The sequence below is a fragment of the Embiotoca jacksoni genome, unplaced genomic scaffold (genome assembly GCF_022577435.1).
Source record: "Embiotoca jacksoni isolate LCO1_2020_lvr unplaced genomic scaffold, fEmbJac1.0.p SCAF_52, whole genome shotgun sequence".
NCBI classification, from domain to species: Eukaryota; Metazoa; Chordata; class Actinopteri; family Embiotocidae; genus Embiotoca; species Embiotoca jacksoni.
In genome coordinates this window covers 475,001-489,539 of record NW_027185406.1, presented here as the reverse complement: position 1 = coordinate 489,539, position 14,539 = coordinate 475,001, and the positions used below count along the sequence as shown (strand labels likewise).

General features: G+C 41.2%; 1 protein-coding gene across 5 annotated transcripts in view; it reads left to right on the top strand.

The window, feature by feature from the left end:
* The first annotated feature begins 9,639 nt into the window (after positions 1–9,639).
* msraa (methionine sulfoxide reductase Aa) overlaps positions 9,640–14,539 on the top strand; it is a 25,834-nt gene continuing 20,934 nt past the window's right edge. Inside the window, exon 1 of one of the 5 annotated variants that reach the window (XM_069172338.1) lies at positions 9,640–10,307. In XM_069172338.1, the coding sequence (XP_069028439.1) occupies positions 9,983–10,307 (325 nt within the window). In that variant the 5' untranslated portion in view covers positions 9,640–9,982. Of the gene's footprint in view, positions 10,308–12,024; positions 12,124–14,539 lie in introns of those variants that run through there. The other 4 variants (XM_069172339.1, XM_069172341.1, XM_069172340.1 and 1 more) reach the window with 4 other exon arrangements.

Below are 14,539 nucleotides of genomic sequence, written 5' to 3'. Positions count from 1 at the left end.
CCCGCACGCGGCCCGGCAAACGGGACACTTGCGCGCTTCTTCCTTTTTCCGCCGCCGTCGAATGCAGTCTTCACAGAAGCTGCGGCTGCACGACGGGAGAACGGGCTCTTTGTAGACGTCGCAGCACACGGGACAACACAGATTCATCTCCGACCCCGAGGCCACTTTGAGTCGCGGCTCTTCGAGAAACTCGCGGCGGAAGTGTCGATAATCTCAGATTTCCTTCCGGTGGCAGCTTTTAGTCCGTCGTCTCGTCTTTCTGCTTCCCCGTGTGTGTCCGCCCTCGGCCGACCTACGACGGTGAGTCAGAGAACGAGAGGCGGTGCTTTCTCAAGTTGTTTTCCTCTAAAATGCGCAGCTGCAATAAATCAAGGGGCGGGTTTTTTTTTTTTTTTTTTTCATTCTGCCGTGTCGGCGTAATTTGTTGACTGGATCCTGCCAGTTGTTCCCCGAGGGGCAGGCTGACTCATGCTTGGCAGACTGATCCTGGATCCATTAACTGATAGGTTTATAGGTACTTTATCGATCCCCTCGAGGAAAATTAAGGCAATTGAGCTCGAACGACGGTATTTTAAAGGCAAACTCCACATTTTTTTTTTTTTTATAAAGTCTCGTGGCTTCAGAGGAGATTCCTGAAGTATGAAAAAAAGAAAAAAAGAAGTGAGATCATCGTATCTAAAAGTAGAAAAGACTGCATTGATTTGATCTTTGTGCCAACCGTCCAGCATGACTTCGGTTCTGGGTTTCGGGAGTTCGAACCTCGGCGGGAGCATTAAAGCGGGTTTATGTAATGGATGGACAGTTTTAACTCTGATTTAGTCCAATATTAGAGGCACCTTGTGAGGGTTTTTTTTTTTTTATCACTGTGGGTGCTATGGAGCAACGTTTTGTACCTTAACGGTGCAATATGTGAGCTTTAGTCCGGTTTAGTGACACTACTTTGTACGTTGAGAGGTGTCTGCTTTCAGTTCGGCTCTCTCCAGTTGAATTTTGTGAATTTTTGGCCTGTCCAATGCAGCTGGGTTTTCTTTATAACTGATTATTGTAAATTTAGATTGTATGGACCCAGTAGTGGATTGACAAAATTAAAAGAGCGCTAGATTAAGGATATAGTTTACATTATCGCTTGCTAATCTCCGTTTTTAGCAGGAGAACATTCACAAGTAAACAGCCACAGTAAAACTATATTAACGCCACTTACAATGTTTTTTTTTTTTTTTTTTTTTTTGCAGTTTGAGCCCTTTAGTTGCACTGAATATCTGTTTTTGGTCTGCAGGCTTGGTTTCGTTAGCTACCTAAAATTACCCCGGTTTAGATGACGACCTAATCGAGCTAGCCAATTAAACTGGTCTAAACAGCAAGTCAACAAACAGCTAACTTAACGTATTGACACTGTCGACAAGCAATACGCAAGATTAGCTACCTTTATAGGGTATTGGTAAATAGCCACTGTTAGCATTAACGTCAGTTTACTCTTCAGTTTTAAAGAAAGCGTCAAACTGCAGCCACCATAAAAAGTTAAAATACACTACGTCTTCCTCGCTACACGGTGACTCACTATCGCCATCTTGTGGTACAAAGTGGTATTACAAGACAGGAGGCGATGAGGCTAGCTGGTTAGCATGCCAAGAAGGTATCTGTGCAACTCAATACGTCGACGTCGTCGACAAAACATCAACACTGCTGTTACTTCACCTTCTTTGGACAATTTGAGTTCATTTGTTTAATGTATTGAACAACAAATTCACAGTATGTAATCATCATTGTTGTGTTTACGCAATCTTTTAAAATCTGGAGCTTTAGCTTTTTTTATTTCTTCTTCTTCTCCCAGCGCCTCAAAATACATCTGGAGGCTCAAAAACAGTTTGATTTGGTATTCGACCCCAATCATTCCCTGATTTTAAAGTTAATATCTGTGCAATATTCATAGTTATAAATAAATAAAGCAGAATGTAAAACGACAAGAAAGACAAAATGCAAAAAAAATATATATATTTTATTGATCGCATTCTTATAAGACACTTTTACACACTGTTAATTCCAGGAGTAAAAAAACTGAAAATAAAAATTCACACTGTACATAATAACACTCAACTTATGTCCCATTCTGCAGTTTTAGCTGCAAATAAATACATTTCCTTAAAATTTGTGAGCAGTATGATTGAACACTTCATCTATGTACATAAAAAGATCATTATTCTATATGTACACTGTAAAAAAATACATATTCATATCAGAAAAAGTGCCAAAATTGTAAACAAACATGACGGGGGAAAAACTGCATTATATTGAGCTGTTTACTTTTATTTAATTAAATAAAATATAGAAAAAGAATCATATTTGTAGAACTGACCTGGAACAAAAACCTAAAAAAAAATTTTAAAAAAAAAATGTTGTCTTCTTCTACCCTGCTTGAACATTAATTCATCTGTTTCATACGTTTCAGTTCATTTTTAAAACATCATACATTCAGATTTTCATGGGAATTCCAGAATACAGAAAATATAAAAAGAATCAAGATAGAAGAAACGTTTTCAGGACATTTTACAGATGCTTCAGTGAGTTTTTGTATCCCCTACTACACTTACAGTAATGTATACATTAAATATATATATATATTATATATATCATATACCACCTCCTCTTCCCAGCAGAGGTACTATACATCCGTGGTCAATATAAGAGCCTGTGTGTTTGGGGAAAATGCATTAGTAAGCGATAACTCGGGAGATTTCCTGCTCAGCTGACTCACCTCATATTTCAATCATTTCTAAAACACATGCAAGACAAAAAAAATGATACAACCAGACATATATTTTTATCAGAAATAAAGAAACAAACATAACTCACTCCTGAGAGGTATGTTTTTTTGGTTTTGTTGTAATTTCCAAATATATATCCCTATATATATATATCACTTTTATTTTGAAGGATTCGACAAATTCAAAATATCCCTTTTTTTTTATTTTTTTTTATTTGCAATTCGTCTTCCCTTCGCTGTCCACATCCTTCCTGTTATTTTTCTCTTTGCCCCGTTTGCATTTCGGACCGCAAACAGTTCGTTATACCGCAGCGCTGAAGCGAAGCGCGCCGACGTGGATCCATGCAGGCCGACAGGAAATTAACAGGAAACACTAGAACGACTTATCTTCACTCAGCGTCTTCATGTCGCGTGTCGTATATATGAAACATGCATTGTTAAGGGCCTCCTACAGACCTCCTAATGCAAAATATCATCATATATTTACTTGATATTCAAAAACATAGGTGGTTTCTCTGTTTGAGCTTTATTTTTTTAAAATTTTATCTGTAACTTGCACACGCCCCCTTTTTTTTTTTTTGTCTCCGCTGCATCTAATCTCACTTACAAAGCTCGTCTGAGCAGCGCATTTAATCAGGTCTGTCGGAGAGGACATTAACTGGATCTGTCTGTCAGACGGTCCAGCGGGTCTGGCCCTTTTGAAGACTACAAATTACAGCGGATTTTTCTTGCGATTCAGAGGAGCTGATGTAAGCGAGACGCAACGGACGACGACGGAGAACGGTGGTGAAAAGCAGCAGAGAATGAAGCAATAGTTTTCTGATCCTCTTGCGGGTGTTGCAGCATTTTGCTCTACTTTTATTTTATTTTGTTTTGTTTTGTATTTTTTTCTGAAGCGAAGACTAGAAATCGTCGTATTCTGTATTCAGGGTTTTGTAGATAGTGCTTTAAATTTTGGAGTTCCTCGGTGGTGAAGATGGGCAGGAAGGTCGGACGTTATTCTGCGGATGGATTCCTGGTTCGCTAAATGGTAATTGGTGGTACGTTGTACTGCGTTAGTGTCGTTCTGCAGCGCCCCCTGGTGCGTGGATGTCAGCATCTATAATTTGTTTACATGTGAAATAAGGTAGCCAGAATGGTTTGGCCCGACAACGACCCAAATTTGACAAGCCAGAATCAAACAAACTCGCCAGTTCTCGGCCCAAACCAGCACTTAAAACGTAGCCAAATTCGGCGACCGTATCAAGGCCAGAGCCAACGTGCCAAAAGTGAGCCGAACTTGCCGAAACTTAGCCTCGATTGGTCGATTTAGGCTGGCTACAAAAAGCAATATAAACTTCTAAGCTACAAATATGTGAAATTTTCCTTCGTAGTTGCTACTGATGTTTTACAACTACTGAAAATATCTTCCACAGACTTCAGCGATCGCTGTAAATGGGCTTTACGTAAGAAACAAATAACAATGCTAGCAAACGCTGGCTGACGCGCTAAGATGAGTTCGTATTAACTTCCTGATACTGATGTTGGATCCAGAAAACCTGCATTTTATCAGAGAGGATCAAATCTAGCGGGATGAAACAAAACAGAACAATTTGAACAATAATCTACATTTTTTTAGTCAGAGAGTCTCCCAAATTAGCGTCTCAACCAACAGTAAGAAATTAAATTCCTCACCTTGGTTTGATTGGCTAATTTTAGGGTCTGTGTTAAAATAACGGACCTTCGTTGCCATGCGGTTAAAGTTAATGAAGATACTTAAGTTTTTGGTTTGGAAATAGGGGAAACCAAACAACGCTCTGCTCGATCCCGTCCATCAACCTCGACCTCCTCCCAACGCTGACTCATGCATGTGGACCCGATAACGTCGCCTAACTTCCTTCTTTGCTCTTGTCATATTTATAACAGACGCTAGAGGGCGCCGTCACAATTATTAGGGTCGGGTTGCAGTACGCTGCTTGCACAAACGACCTATGTTTTTTTGTTTTTTATGAAACGGCAGTCTCAGAAAACGCCACAGCTGTTTCTGATAGGCTGAGACGTCTGTCAATCAAAAGATATTCCTACGAAAATCTCTCAATGTATTATTAATTGTACTATACGCGACAAAATAGCCAATAGCGTGTTTAATTTACTGCCAAAGCACAATTATTATTTTAATTTTCTTTTAAAGGTTTTAGCAAAGGAATTGTAAGTGCACCCTCTGGTGGTCAGTAGCGGTACTGCACCGAGCTCTGCTGTTGCTGATTTAGAAACGCATGTTTTGAACCCTCCTGAGCGTAAAGCCCCTCCCGTGTCTCCGGCGACGGTCGGTATTCGGTCGCTCTCTTGGCATTCACCGCGTGCCTTAATTGTATGGACATTTAAATCAAGGTCCGCTGTGAACACGAGGAGAAACGACCCACGTTTCACTGCTCTTCAATATCAACTCCCCAGTTTTCTTCTTTTTTTTTTTTTTTACCATTTTTTCCAGCACCGGTCACGTCCTACTTTTATCTCACTGAGTCACGTTCACTTTGCTCCCCGTCTGTCACAAGAGTTTTCTTCAACCTCGGCACTCAAGAAGTCATTGATTTACAATTTTACACCGTGAAGGACTTCAATGGATTCTTTTAAAACTGATGAAAAAAAAAAAAAAAATCAACATATTGAGCTTTTGAAAAGTATAAATGTATAAAATGTAAATTTTTAGGCACATATAAAGACAAAAAATTTGACTATTACTGACCAAATTAGACCGACCGCAGCATTTCTGTAGACGTCGTCCTGCACATTGTGATCATGTTGATGACATTTACTCGTTATTAAAGCTGAACAGAAGCTCGTTACTGTGTCGTCTCTGCAGCGCTCTGTCTCCTCCTGCAGTCCAGCAGCTCGGGAGGCTTTCGAGATGCTGTAGAGGTCCACGTAGAGGTATAAGTGTGTGTGTGTGTGTGTGTGTGTGTGTGGGCCCTGAGATAAACTGTCCAGGATGTCCTGCTGACCTTCACCGTTACAGGCTCGACCATCCTTCCCCCGACATGTTTATCCTTCTGACTGTTTGCAGATTTTTTTTTTTAACAATATTTCACTCTGAATTTGAACTACAGTGAATTGAAAGAATAAAACCGGCAGAATTATTTTTGCAGATTTTAGCCGCGTTATAAATAAATACAGCCCTTTTTGATATGTGTATATATATATATATGTTTGCTCATCTTCTGCAGCCTCGCTTTGCATTTGGATGCAAATTTGCTTTTTGACCTTTTTGGCTTCGAATACCCTAAATTCTTTTTAAAAAAAAAAGTATTTTTATTCTCTCATTCGCAGGTTTAAGTGGAAACAGTTTTGTGATGAGAACATTTTCGCATTTTAAGACCTCATTTTAAAGGTTTAAAGCATCCAGACGGCTTATTTTACGACAAAAAAAAAAAAATAAAAATGTAATCACATGACCTCCCTCTTTTATTTTGCTTGAGGTAGCAATTCCAACACTTCTCGCTGCTGCTGCTGCTGCTGATGATGCGATAATGCAATTTCAACTTCCATTAAAACGCAGACATGACGCTCACTGGAATTGATTGTCTGACTGGAGCGAGTGTGTAAAAAAAAAAAAAAAAAAAAATCTCTCTGCAGATTGATTTCCGTAGCGCAGGATGAGTGGAAACCAAAAGCGGCTTACTGGAAAATACTAGGAACGGAAAAACTAAAAAAAAAAAAAAAAAGAAGCAGCTGAATGCAGTTTTTTAAATCATGCATTTTAAAAAAAATAAAAAACTGCGGAATGGTCCTTTAAGAGAAGCACTGCGGACACATCAAAGCATTTCCCCTCCATTATCCAGCAGCAGCAGCCATAATGCACGTTCTTATACACCACTGCATTAGTGACAGCTGCAGGGGAGGAAGCTGCTGCTGCTGCTGCAACACTCCTCATCCCACATGACTACACACACACACACACACAAACAATCCTGTCAGCTCCAACAAACAACAACAAAAAGAAAAAGAGAGGAAAGAAATATCCAAAAAAAAATAAAAAAATAACAAGAATAAAAAAAAATTTAAAAAAACTCCCATGACGTGCATGTTATCTTCTGCATCTGCACGAGACCCATCTGCAGCCTCATTAACCGCCGAAAATGCTAATGACCCAGATAGCTCATGTAGGCTAAAAAAAAAAAAAAAAAAAAAAAAAAAAAAAAAAAAATGCAGGGAGGGGGGGGCGGGGGAGGAGGAGGAGGGAGGAGGAAGGGAGGAGGGGGTGGCTGCCTTTGTGGGGGTCGGGCGTTGTGTATGTGTTCGAGCCTATAATAAAAAAAGAAAAAAAAATGTAAAACAAAAACGTGCAAAAATGACTCAAATTTTGACATCAGATTTATATATATATATATATATATATATATATATAAATATACATATATAAAAAATAAACCTCTACTAATAAAGATTGTGGTGTTTAATAAGGAGCGTCATATTTACCGTAATACACCGCGCAGCCTATTGGGGGGGTAAAAAAAAAAAAAAATACGACATTTTGTGCAGTATTTGTGGTGGGATTTGAGGCGTGTGTGTCCGTGTATGCGTGTGTGTGTCCGCGTGCACAATTTGTGCAATTATTTCAAAAATGAGACGAGAAGAAGAAGAAGAAGAAGTTCCGCAGAGCACGACAGCACTGCGGCTTCTGCAGGAGCAGATTTTTTTTAGCGCAGATGAAAGGAGCCGATGGGAGGTTTAAAAAAAGACACACACACACACACACACACACACACACACACACACACACACGTATACATACACAACGCCTACCTGAAATAAGCCTGCATTTACAATGAACAAATGTGTGTGTAAAAAAACCCCGAAGAAACAATACCTTTTCAGCTGCAGGGTGTTCAGGATAAATGGGGCAGATATCTTTTTTTCTTTTCTTTTTTTTTTCTACCAATAGTAGATAGTACATTTTGAGGCTTTGATGCTACAAAAAAAAAAAAAAAAAAAAGCAGCCCACACCTCCGTAAAAAGAACCAACAATAACGCACCGATGCAAAGCGTTCTGTGTGGCCGGCGATAGAGCGCTTCAACCCGGCTTGAATCCTTTTGACGCTCCGGCGGGGGTCCGCGGTTCTCTTCCTCTCGGAGGGTTTTTTTCCATGCAGGAGGATGCTGAGGATGCTGCGGAGGAGGGATGATGTTGCGGGAGGAGGAGGGGGGTTAGGGGGGGTTTGGATGTTGCGGAGGGGGAGGTCGAGCCGTCCTTCTTCTTCTCGTATGAGCTGGAAAAACAAACAAAAAAAAAAACCTGATTTTGGTCTCTCCAGAGAAAGCACAAATAAGTCCAATAAACCCCCCTTAAAGAGTATCCTGGAAAAAGGTTGGGTTTTTTTTGTGTGTTTTTTTTTTTTTTTTTGAATGCGTGCTGCTGGTGCAGTCCGTAAAGAGCTCGTATGGCAGGATGGAGGGAGAGAAGTTGGGCGCAGTCAGATGGAGAGAGGAGAGAAGAGGGAGGAGGGGGTGGTCCTCTGAAAGAGAGAGAGAGAGAGAGAGAGGAAGAGAGAGGAAGCCAGGTTTTTTTTTTTTTTTTTTTTACATCCTCAGCTTCCAGCTCCTTCAAAAGGGAAAAAAACCCCAGTGAAAGCATCTTTACCTCACCGAACAAAGTGAAACAAGGACCGTCTGAGTCTAAATGAATTCAGGTGTTTTAGTCTGAATGGTCGCAGGAAATAATAAAAAGATTTAAAAAAAAAACTAAAACTCGGAGGACAAAAAGTATGAAGGACATAGCTGAGGCCGATGCAGAAGTGCCTCAAGCTGCAATACCACCGAGTGCCACTAGAGGTCAGCTCCGAAAAGCCTCCGGCTCCATAGACTCCCATTCAACTTCTCTCATCAAATCCAAAGTGAATAAAATGTGTCCATCAGTTATCTCGGTGTTGTTAGCTAAAGTCACTCCTTCTTGTTAGTTTTCTGGAGGTCCATCTGAAAATAATCCCTCATTCATTAGAAAAGAAGATTCAAGAAGACCTGTTTGATTGACAGGCCTGTGGTGCAGTCAGGTTACAGCTATTCTTCAAGCACCAATTTACAAGGAGTCTGAAAAGTTTCATTTGATTTGTCCATCAAATAAAGACTAGAATGAAGAATTTCTTTTTTTAATCGCCATCACAACCAAAATGAGGAAATTCAATTAAGTCAGTGTTCGAAAGTTTATTAAAAAAGTCACATATTTATATGGTTTAATTTGATAATTCTACTCCCTCCTTAATTACTCTGCTCTTATTTGCCTTGTTTGTCTTTGCTGCATCCCACTCACTTTGTATTTACTGCTTTACTGCTTTAATATGAAATAAAATGTCATCTATTTCAATATTATGTGACGCTTTTGGTTTGAATTTAGACAAATCTTTGACTCTAAATTAATAACCCGGAATAACCAGATTCAGGTAAAACTTATGTTTCTGGTATCTGTGTAGATAAAAGTGGTCGCTGATGGCAAACGTCACCGAAAGAAAGAAAGATTAAAAGAAAGAAATAAAGAAACCTGGAACATTTTGAATATTTTTTAAGAATTTTATGCATCAAAAGTTCATAAAAACACAGGATGAGGTACGACTTTTGCATCTGAAATGAAATCCATAAGTGTAACATTAAAATCATGTTTGGTTATGAGCTTTAATAAGTTAAAATAATAAGACTAAAGGACAACATTTCTATCTCTGAGACATTAGAGGGAAAAACAAAACTAATTCCAAGAACTAAATAGATTCATAATATTCCACTGAATTGCTCAATTATTCACACTTTGTGTCCCACATCCACAAGTCTGTAAACAGCTGCCTGCAGTAAAACTGTTACGAAAAGTTTTGCAAAACTTAAAAAGTGTTGTAATATACTTTATTTATCTACTTCACACAAACGTAAAATAAAATAGCTCGCTGGCAAAAAAAAAAAAAACTCTTGTTAAATCTGTAAATGATACGGTATTATTAGAAGTTTGTTTTTTACCAGGAATTCAGCCTACGCCTTGAACTCCATTCAAAACTCGAACAATTTAGTGTTGTTGTACTTATTGATCAAAGTACACGTCTTCACACTGGACGGACCGACTTCAAGAAGAAGTACGGAGGTCGTCCAGTCAATTCGGCGCACGTGTCATGTCCGATAAAGTCAATTAATTTGGGGGGAAATTAAAAAAATAAAGATGTGGTGCCTGCAGTTATCACGTGTGCAAAAAAACCCAACAACAAGAAGATGCCTCGCGCCATGTTGGAGGTGTATGTAAAGTGTGTTTACGGTGAGTTGTGTAACAACGCGGAAACGTTCACGTTACACAAGCACCGCGTCCGTCCCGGAGCGCGCGTGCAGCCCCGGGGAGGTGAAAGTGTCGGTGCCGCCTCGATGTTCTCCTCCTCCTCCTGCTCCTTCTCCTCCTCCTGCTCCTTCTCCTCCTCCTCCAGGCTGCGGCTCGTTTGGCGTCACTTCGTCCACGGTCGAATGGGACAGATGGCCTCCAAAGCCCAGATGCCGACCCCGGAAACGGCGCTCCCAGGTCGGACTGACGGCATCGAGGTCTCCGGTAAGAGCCACCGAGCCCCGGCGGTAGCACGTTAGCAACGCCCGGCTCCTGCAGGGTGACGTAACTTCTACGGCACGTTTTAAACGTGACGTAGCGGAAGCAGAAACTTGGACTATTTTTTTTTTTTTTTGCTGAGTTGGTTTTGAGGCGCCGCAGGTCCGGTCGGCTTCAGTTTTAAAAGACGTCATGACGTCACAGCTGCGAGAATTTAAGCAGTCGGCATCTTGTTTACCGATTCAAATGAGCCGGTACTGCGCATGCGCCATATCATTCTCCCAGCAGCGCCGGTGGCGTGCAGCTCCGGAAACTACACAAGTACACGTTTGAGGTACTTTTACTACACTTCTGTTGAAAGTACTCAACTATTATTCATGTAGAAGTACTAGTGATTGTAAGAAGTTAAAGAAACATTCAATTTTTTTTTTTTTTTTTTTTATCCAAATCAGTCAATTTTACAGCAGAGTTTTTGTAAAATATTCAAAGTTAGTAATAAACAATAAGACTGAATTATTAAGCATCTTTTTAAGACCGAAGAAAAAAACAAACTCGCATATTAGAGGCTTACAGTTTGTAAATATCAGGACTGAGTTCAATAATCCATACATGTGTTGGACTTACTGCGAAAGATAATTGTCACTCTTAACGTGTATGGCCCTAAACAGAAGTGTGTGTGTGTGTGTGTGTGTGTGTGTGTGTGTGTGTGTATGTGTGTGTGTGTGTGTGTGTGTGTGTGTGTGTGTGTGTGTGCCGTTGGCAGTCGGGGGGGCATGTTGGCACCAGGCTGCCCTCCTCTTCACTACGAGTGAAGGGCGCCGAGTGTTGGCACACGATGAATAGATCTGGACTGGCACCGAACAAAAGACACACACTCTCACACACACACACACACACACACACACACACACACACACACACACACACACACACACACACACACACACACACACTCCCTGCCCTTTTATGCTGCCCTTTGATAATAAAGTGTAAAAAGGTTGAATGGAGTTGCGAATATTGACTCGGCCGTGTTTTGGGGGTTCAGAGACCAGAGAGGAGGAGGAAAAGGAGGAGGAGGAGGAGGAAGAGGAGGAGGAGGAGGAGCGGAAACCGAACGCCGTAGCCATTTTTTTAAATTTAGTTTGGTGGATCGATTTATTTGTTTTATTTGGGAGTGTGTGCGTGTGATATTTTTTGGCTGGACTGGAAGAGGGTTTGGGTCGGGGGGCGGGGGGCCCTCTGGGGGGGAGGAGGGGTGGGGTGGTTGGAGGGGTTATAGGAGGGATGAGGAGGAGAGGAGGGAGGGGGGTGACAAAAAAAAAAAAAAGAAGGACGATTGGAAAAGAGAGGGACGATTCAGGTTCAGACGGGAGTGGCAGACACCGCTGGAGCATCGCCCAAATAAACAACAACAACAACAACAACAACAAAAAAAACAGCTGCTCGGGAACGCTGCCACGGCCGAGGAGGGGGGAGAGGAGGGAGGAGAGGATAATAATAATAAAAAAAAAAAAGAGCCTGCAGTGGCTCTTTTGCAGTGGTATTTGGCAAAGGCTTTCCCCTCCTTCTTTGTCTGTCTGGGCTCGGGGGCGGCAGCGCCGGAGGAAATCAGGAGAAACGTCCAGGCGTGGTGTGAGGAGGAGGAGGAGGTGGAGGAGGAGGAGGAGGAGGTGGAGGTGGAGGTGATGTTAGCGGTGGTGGACGAGGACGAGCTCTGCCTCGGAGAAAAAAAAAAAAAAAAAAAAGAGTAAAAAGTATCTCCGGTGGACTCTTAGGAGCTTTTTAAAAACACAAATCGGAGCCGCGGGACTTCGGAGACAAAGTGAGTTGACTCGTTTTACTTTTTAAAAGTAGTCTGTAATATCTTTTATGTGTTTCTCGAAGCGTCGTGGGATGTTTGACTTTCAAAGAGTCGGGCGAAAAAGGCCGAGCGAGCAGGTTTGTGTACGATATGTTTGGTCAACGGGATTTCTTGGCGTTTTTTTTTTCTTTTCTTTCGCGAAGCAGTTTTCACGTTTTTAAGTGCGAAATGTTTTAAAGACTTTTGAGTCGTCGTGTGTGTGTGTGTGTGTGTGTGTGTGTGTGTGTGTGTGTGTGTGTGTGTGTGTGAGTGAGTGTGTGTGTGTGTGTGTGTGTTTGTGTGTGTGTTTGGTTGATCTGGAACGAGCTGAATGTGATGAGATGATAGATGAGACTGAAAAGTTACGCTTAAAGTTCGCGATATCGGACACACAAGTGGTGATAAAAGTCACGTAGAGGCATTTTTTTATGTAAGAAAAAATACTTTGGAGAATTTTTTAAGAAAAAATACTTTGGCGAATTTTTGTTTTTCAACCCGACACTTGTGAAGTTCAGGATGTTTTGACATTTCGGCTTGAAATTGGCTTAAAAAAAGTTTTTAAATATTGTGGTTTTCTAATCGATTTTTCATTTTTCTTCGTGACGTTCAACATCGGCGGCCTCGCAAAGACGTGAGTGCTGCTGTTTTCTTTAAAAAAAAACAACAACAACAAATAAAACCATCTGTAAACAAAAGTGCGTCGAGACAAGTTTTTAGTTGCGCTACATCTCGGTCGCGACTTTTTAAAGTCTTGATTGTCAAAAAATATTCAAACGACATTAATATTTTGGTCCTAAAACTCAATAACTGCATTTAGGTTTGTGGGGGGGGGTCAAAGGTCAAAGGTCAACAGCTGTGTTAACCTGGTTATGACTCATAACTGACTCAAATGATTTAAGCTCCGCCCCTCTAACCAACCCCTCCCCCTCCCTTTTCCCCGCCCCCCAGGCACAGATGGCAAAAAAAAACAAAAAGAGACTAATGAAGAAATTAAGGTCGTCCTCCTCAACAGCTTCGTGCAGATGTGTTCAGACATCCAGCAGCTGCTCGTTTAATTAGCAGGTGTAATTAATTATTATTGCAGCTCGCCGTTGTGGAACGTGTAATTTTGACAGGGAATGTTTCCAGGGATGTATTTTTTTATTTATTAATTTCTTGAAGGCTGATATAAATATATCTGGATTGATATGACGTCAGTGGAGACTCTCGATTTCAAGATATTTTTGTTTGTGTACAAGAACCCCCAAAAAACGTTTTTGTTTTTTTCTCCAAATGAACAACTACTCCGTTTAATATTTGATATTTGATATCAAAAAGAGCTTTTAATTCAGTTGATCTACGGGTTTTCTGCCGGTGGGTCAGAATAAGGTTATTCTGGTCTGCTGATACCAAAACGGGGTCGTCGTTAACGTACGTACGAGAAGCGTCCGTGTGAACGGCGCCCTCTTGTGGTTTTCACCAAGTCTCATAAAAGCAGGAGTCAAGAGTTATCTCGGTGTTGTTGGCTGAAGTCGCTCCTTCTTGTTAGTTCCCCCGACGGTCCGTCTGAAAATAATCCCTCATTCATTAGAAAATGAGCATTATAAAAAAAAAAAGAAGTGTTTTTTGGGGGCGTGTCTGTTTGATTGACAGGCCTGTGGTGCAGTCAGGTTACAGCTATCGGTGGGGCGGGAACGTAGTATCGTCAGGTTTCCAATCCGATCGAAGCGGATCCACCGCTTCCCCCCTATCCCCTCCCCCCCTCCCCCCCACCCCCACCCAAGCTCGTCCAAATATGGTCACTTCCTGCTTCGAACTAGCAAAGATGGCCGCCGGCCAAAATCCGAACTCGAGGCTTCGTAGACTCCCGTTCAACTTCGTTCAACTTCTTTCAACTTCTTTCAACTTCTCTCACGAAATTCGAATCCAAGAAGTTCTGTTCTCCTCAAGTCATTACGATGTAATTTGCGGCTTTTCTACCCTTTTAAAAATAACAAAAATAAAAAAGGCGACGCGGGTAAACAGATTTATTCGCGTCGACTTTCAGCTCCGCTGTTTTCTTTTGTTGTTGTTTTTTTCTGTCGGTGAATCATCAACTCGCTGGAGCTCTTCAAGCCTCATTGTTGGGGTTTCAACAACACATTTACAGCTCTGCTCCGTCTCCCCCCCGCTCCCATTATCCGGCTTTCCATCACTTACAGGCGGCTGTTTTATTATCGGAAACAAGAAAAAAGAAGCCGCGTTGACTTCGCTGGACGCCGAAACACTAAAAGTTTCCGATTAGCCGCTTGAAGAACGCGCAAAGATTTCGAGGCCAAAAAAAAAGAAGAAAAAGCTCGATTTTATTTCTCAGGAGCTGATTTTGACCAAAACAAAGATGTTAACGTCTTTTTGTCCCTGCTGGACGTATAAATAGGCA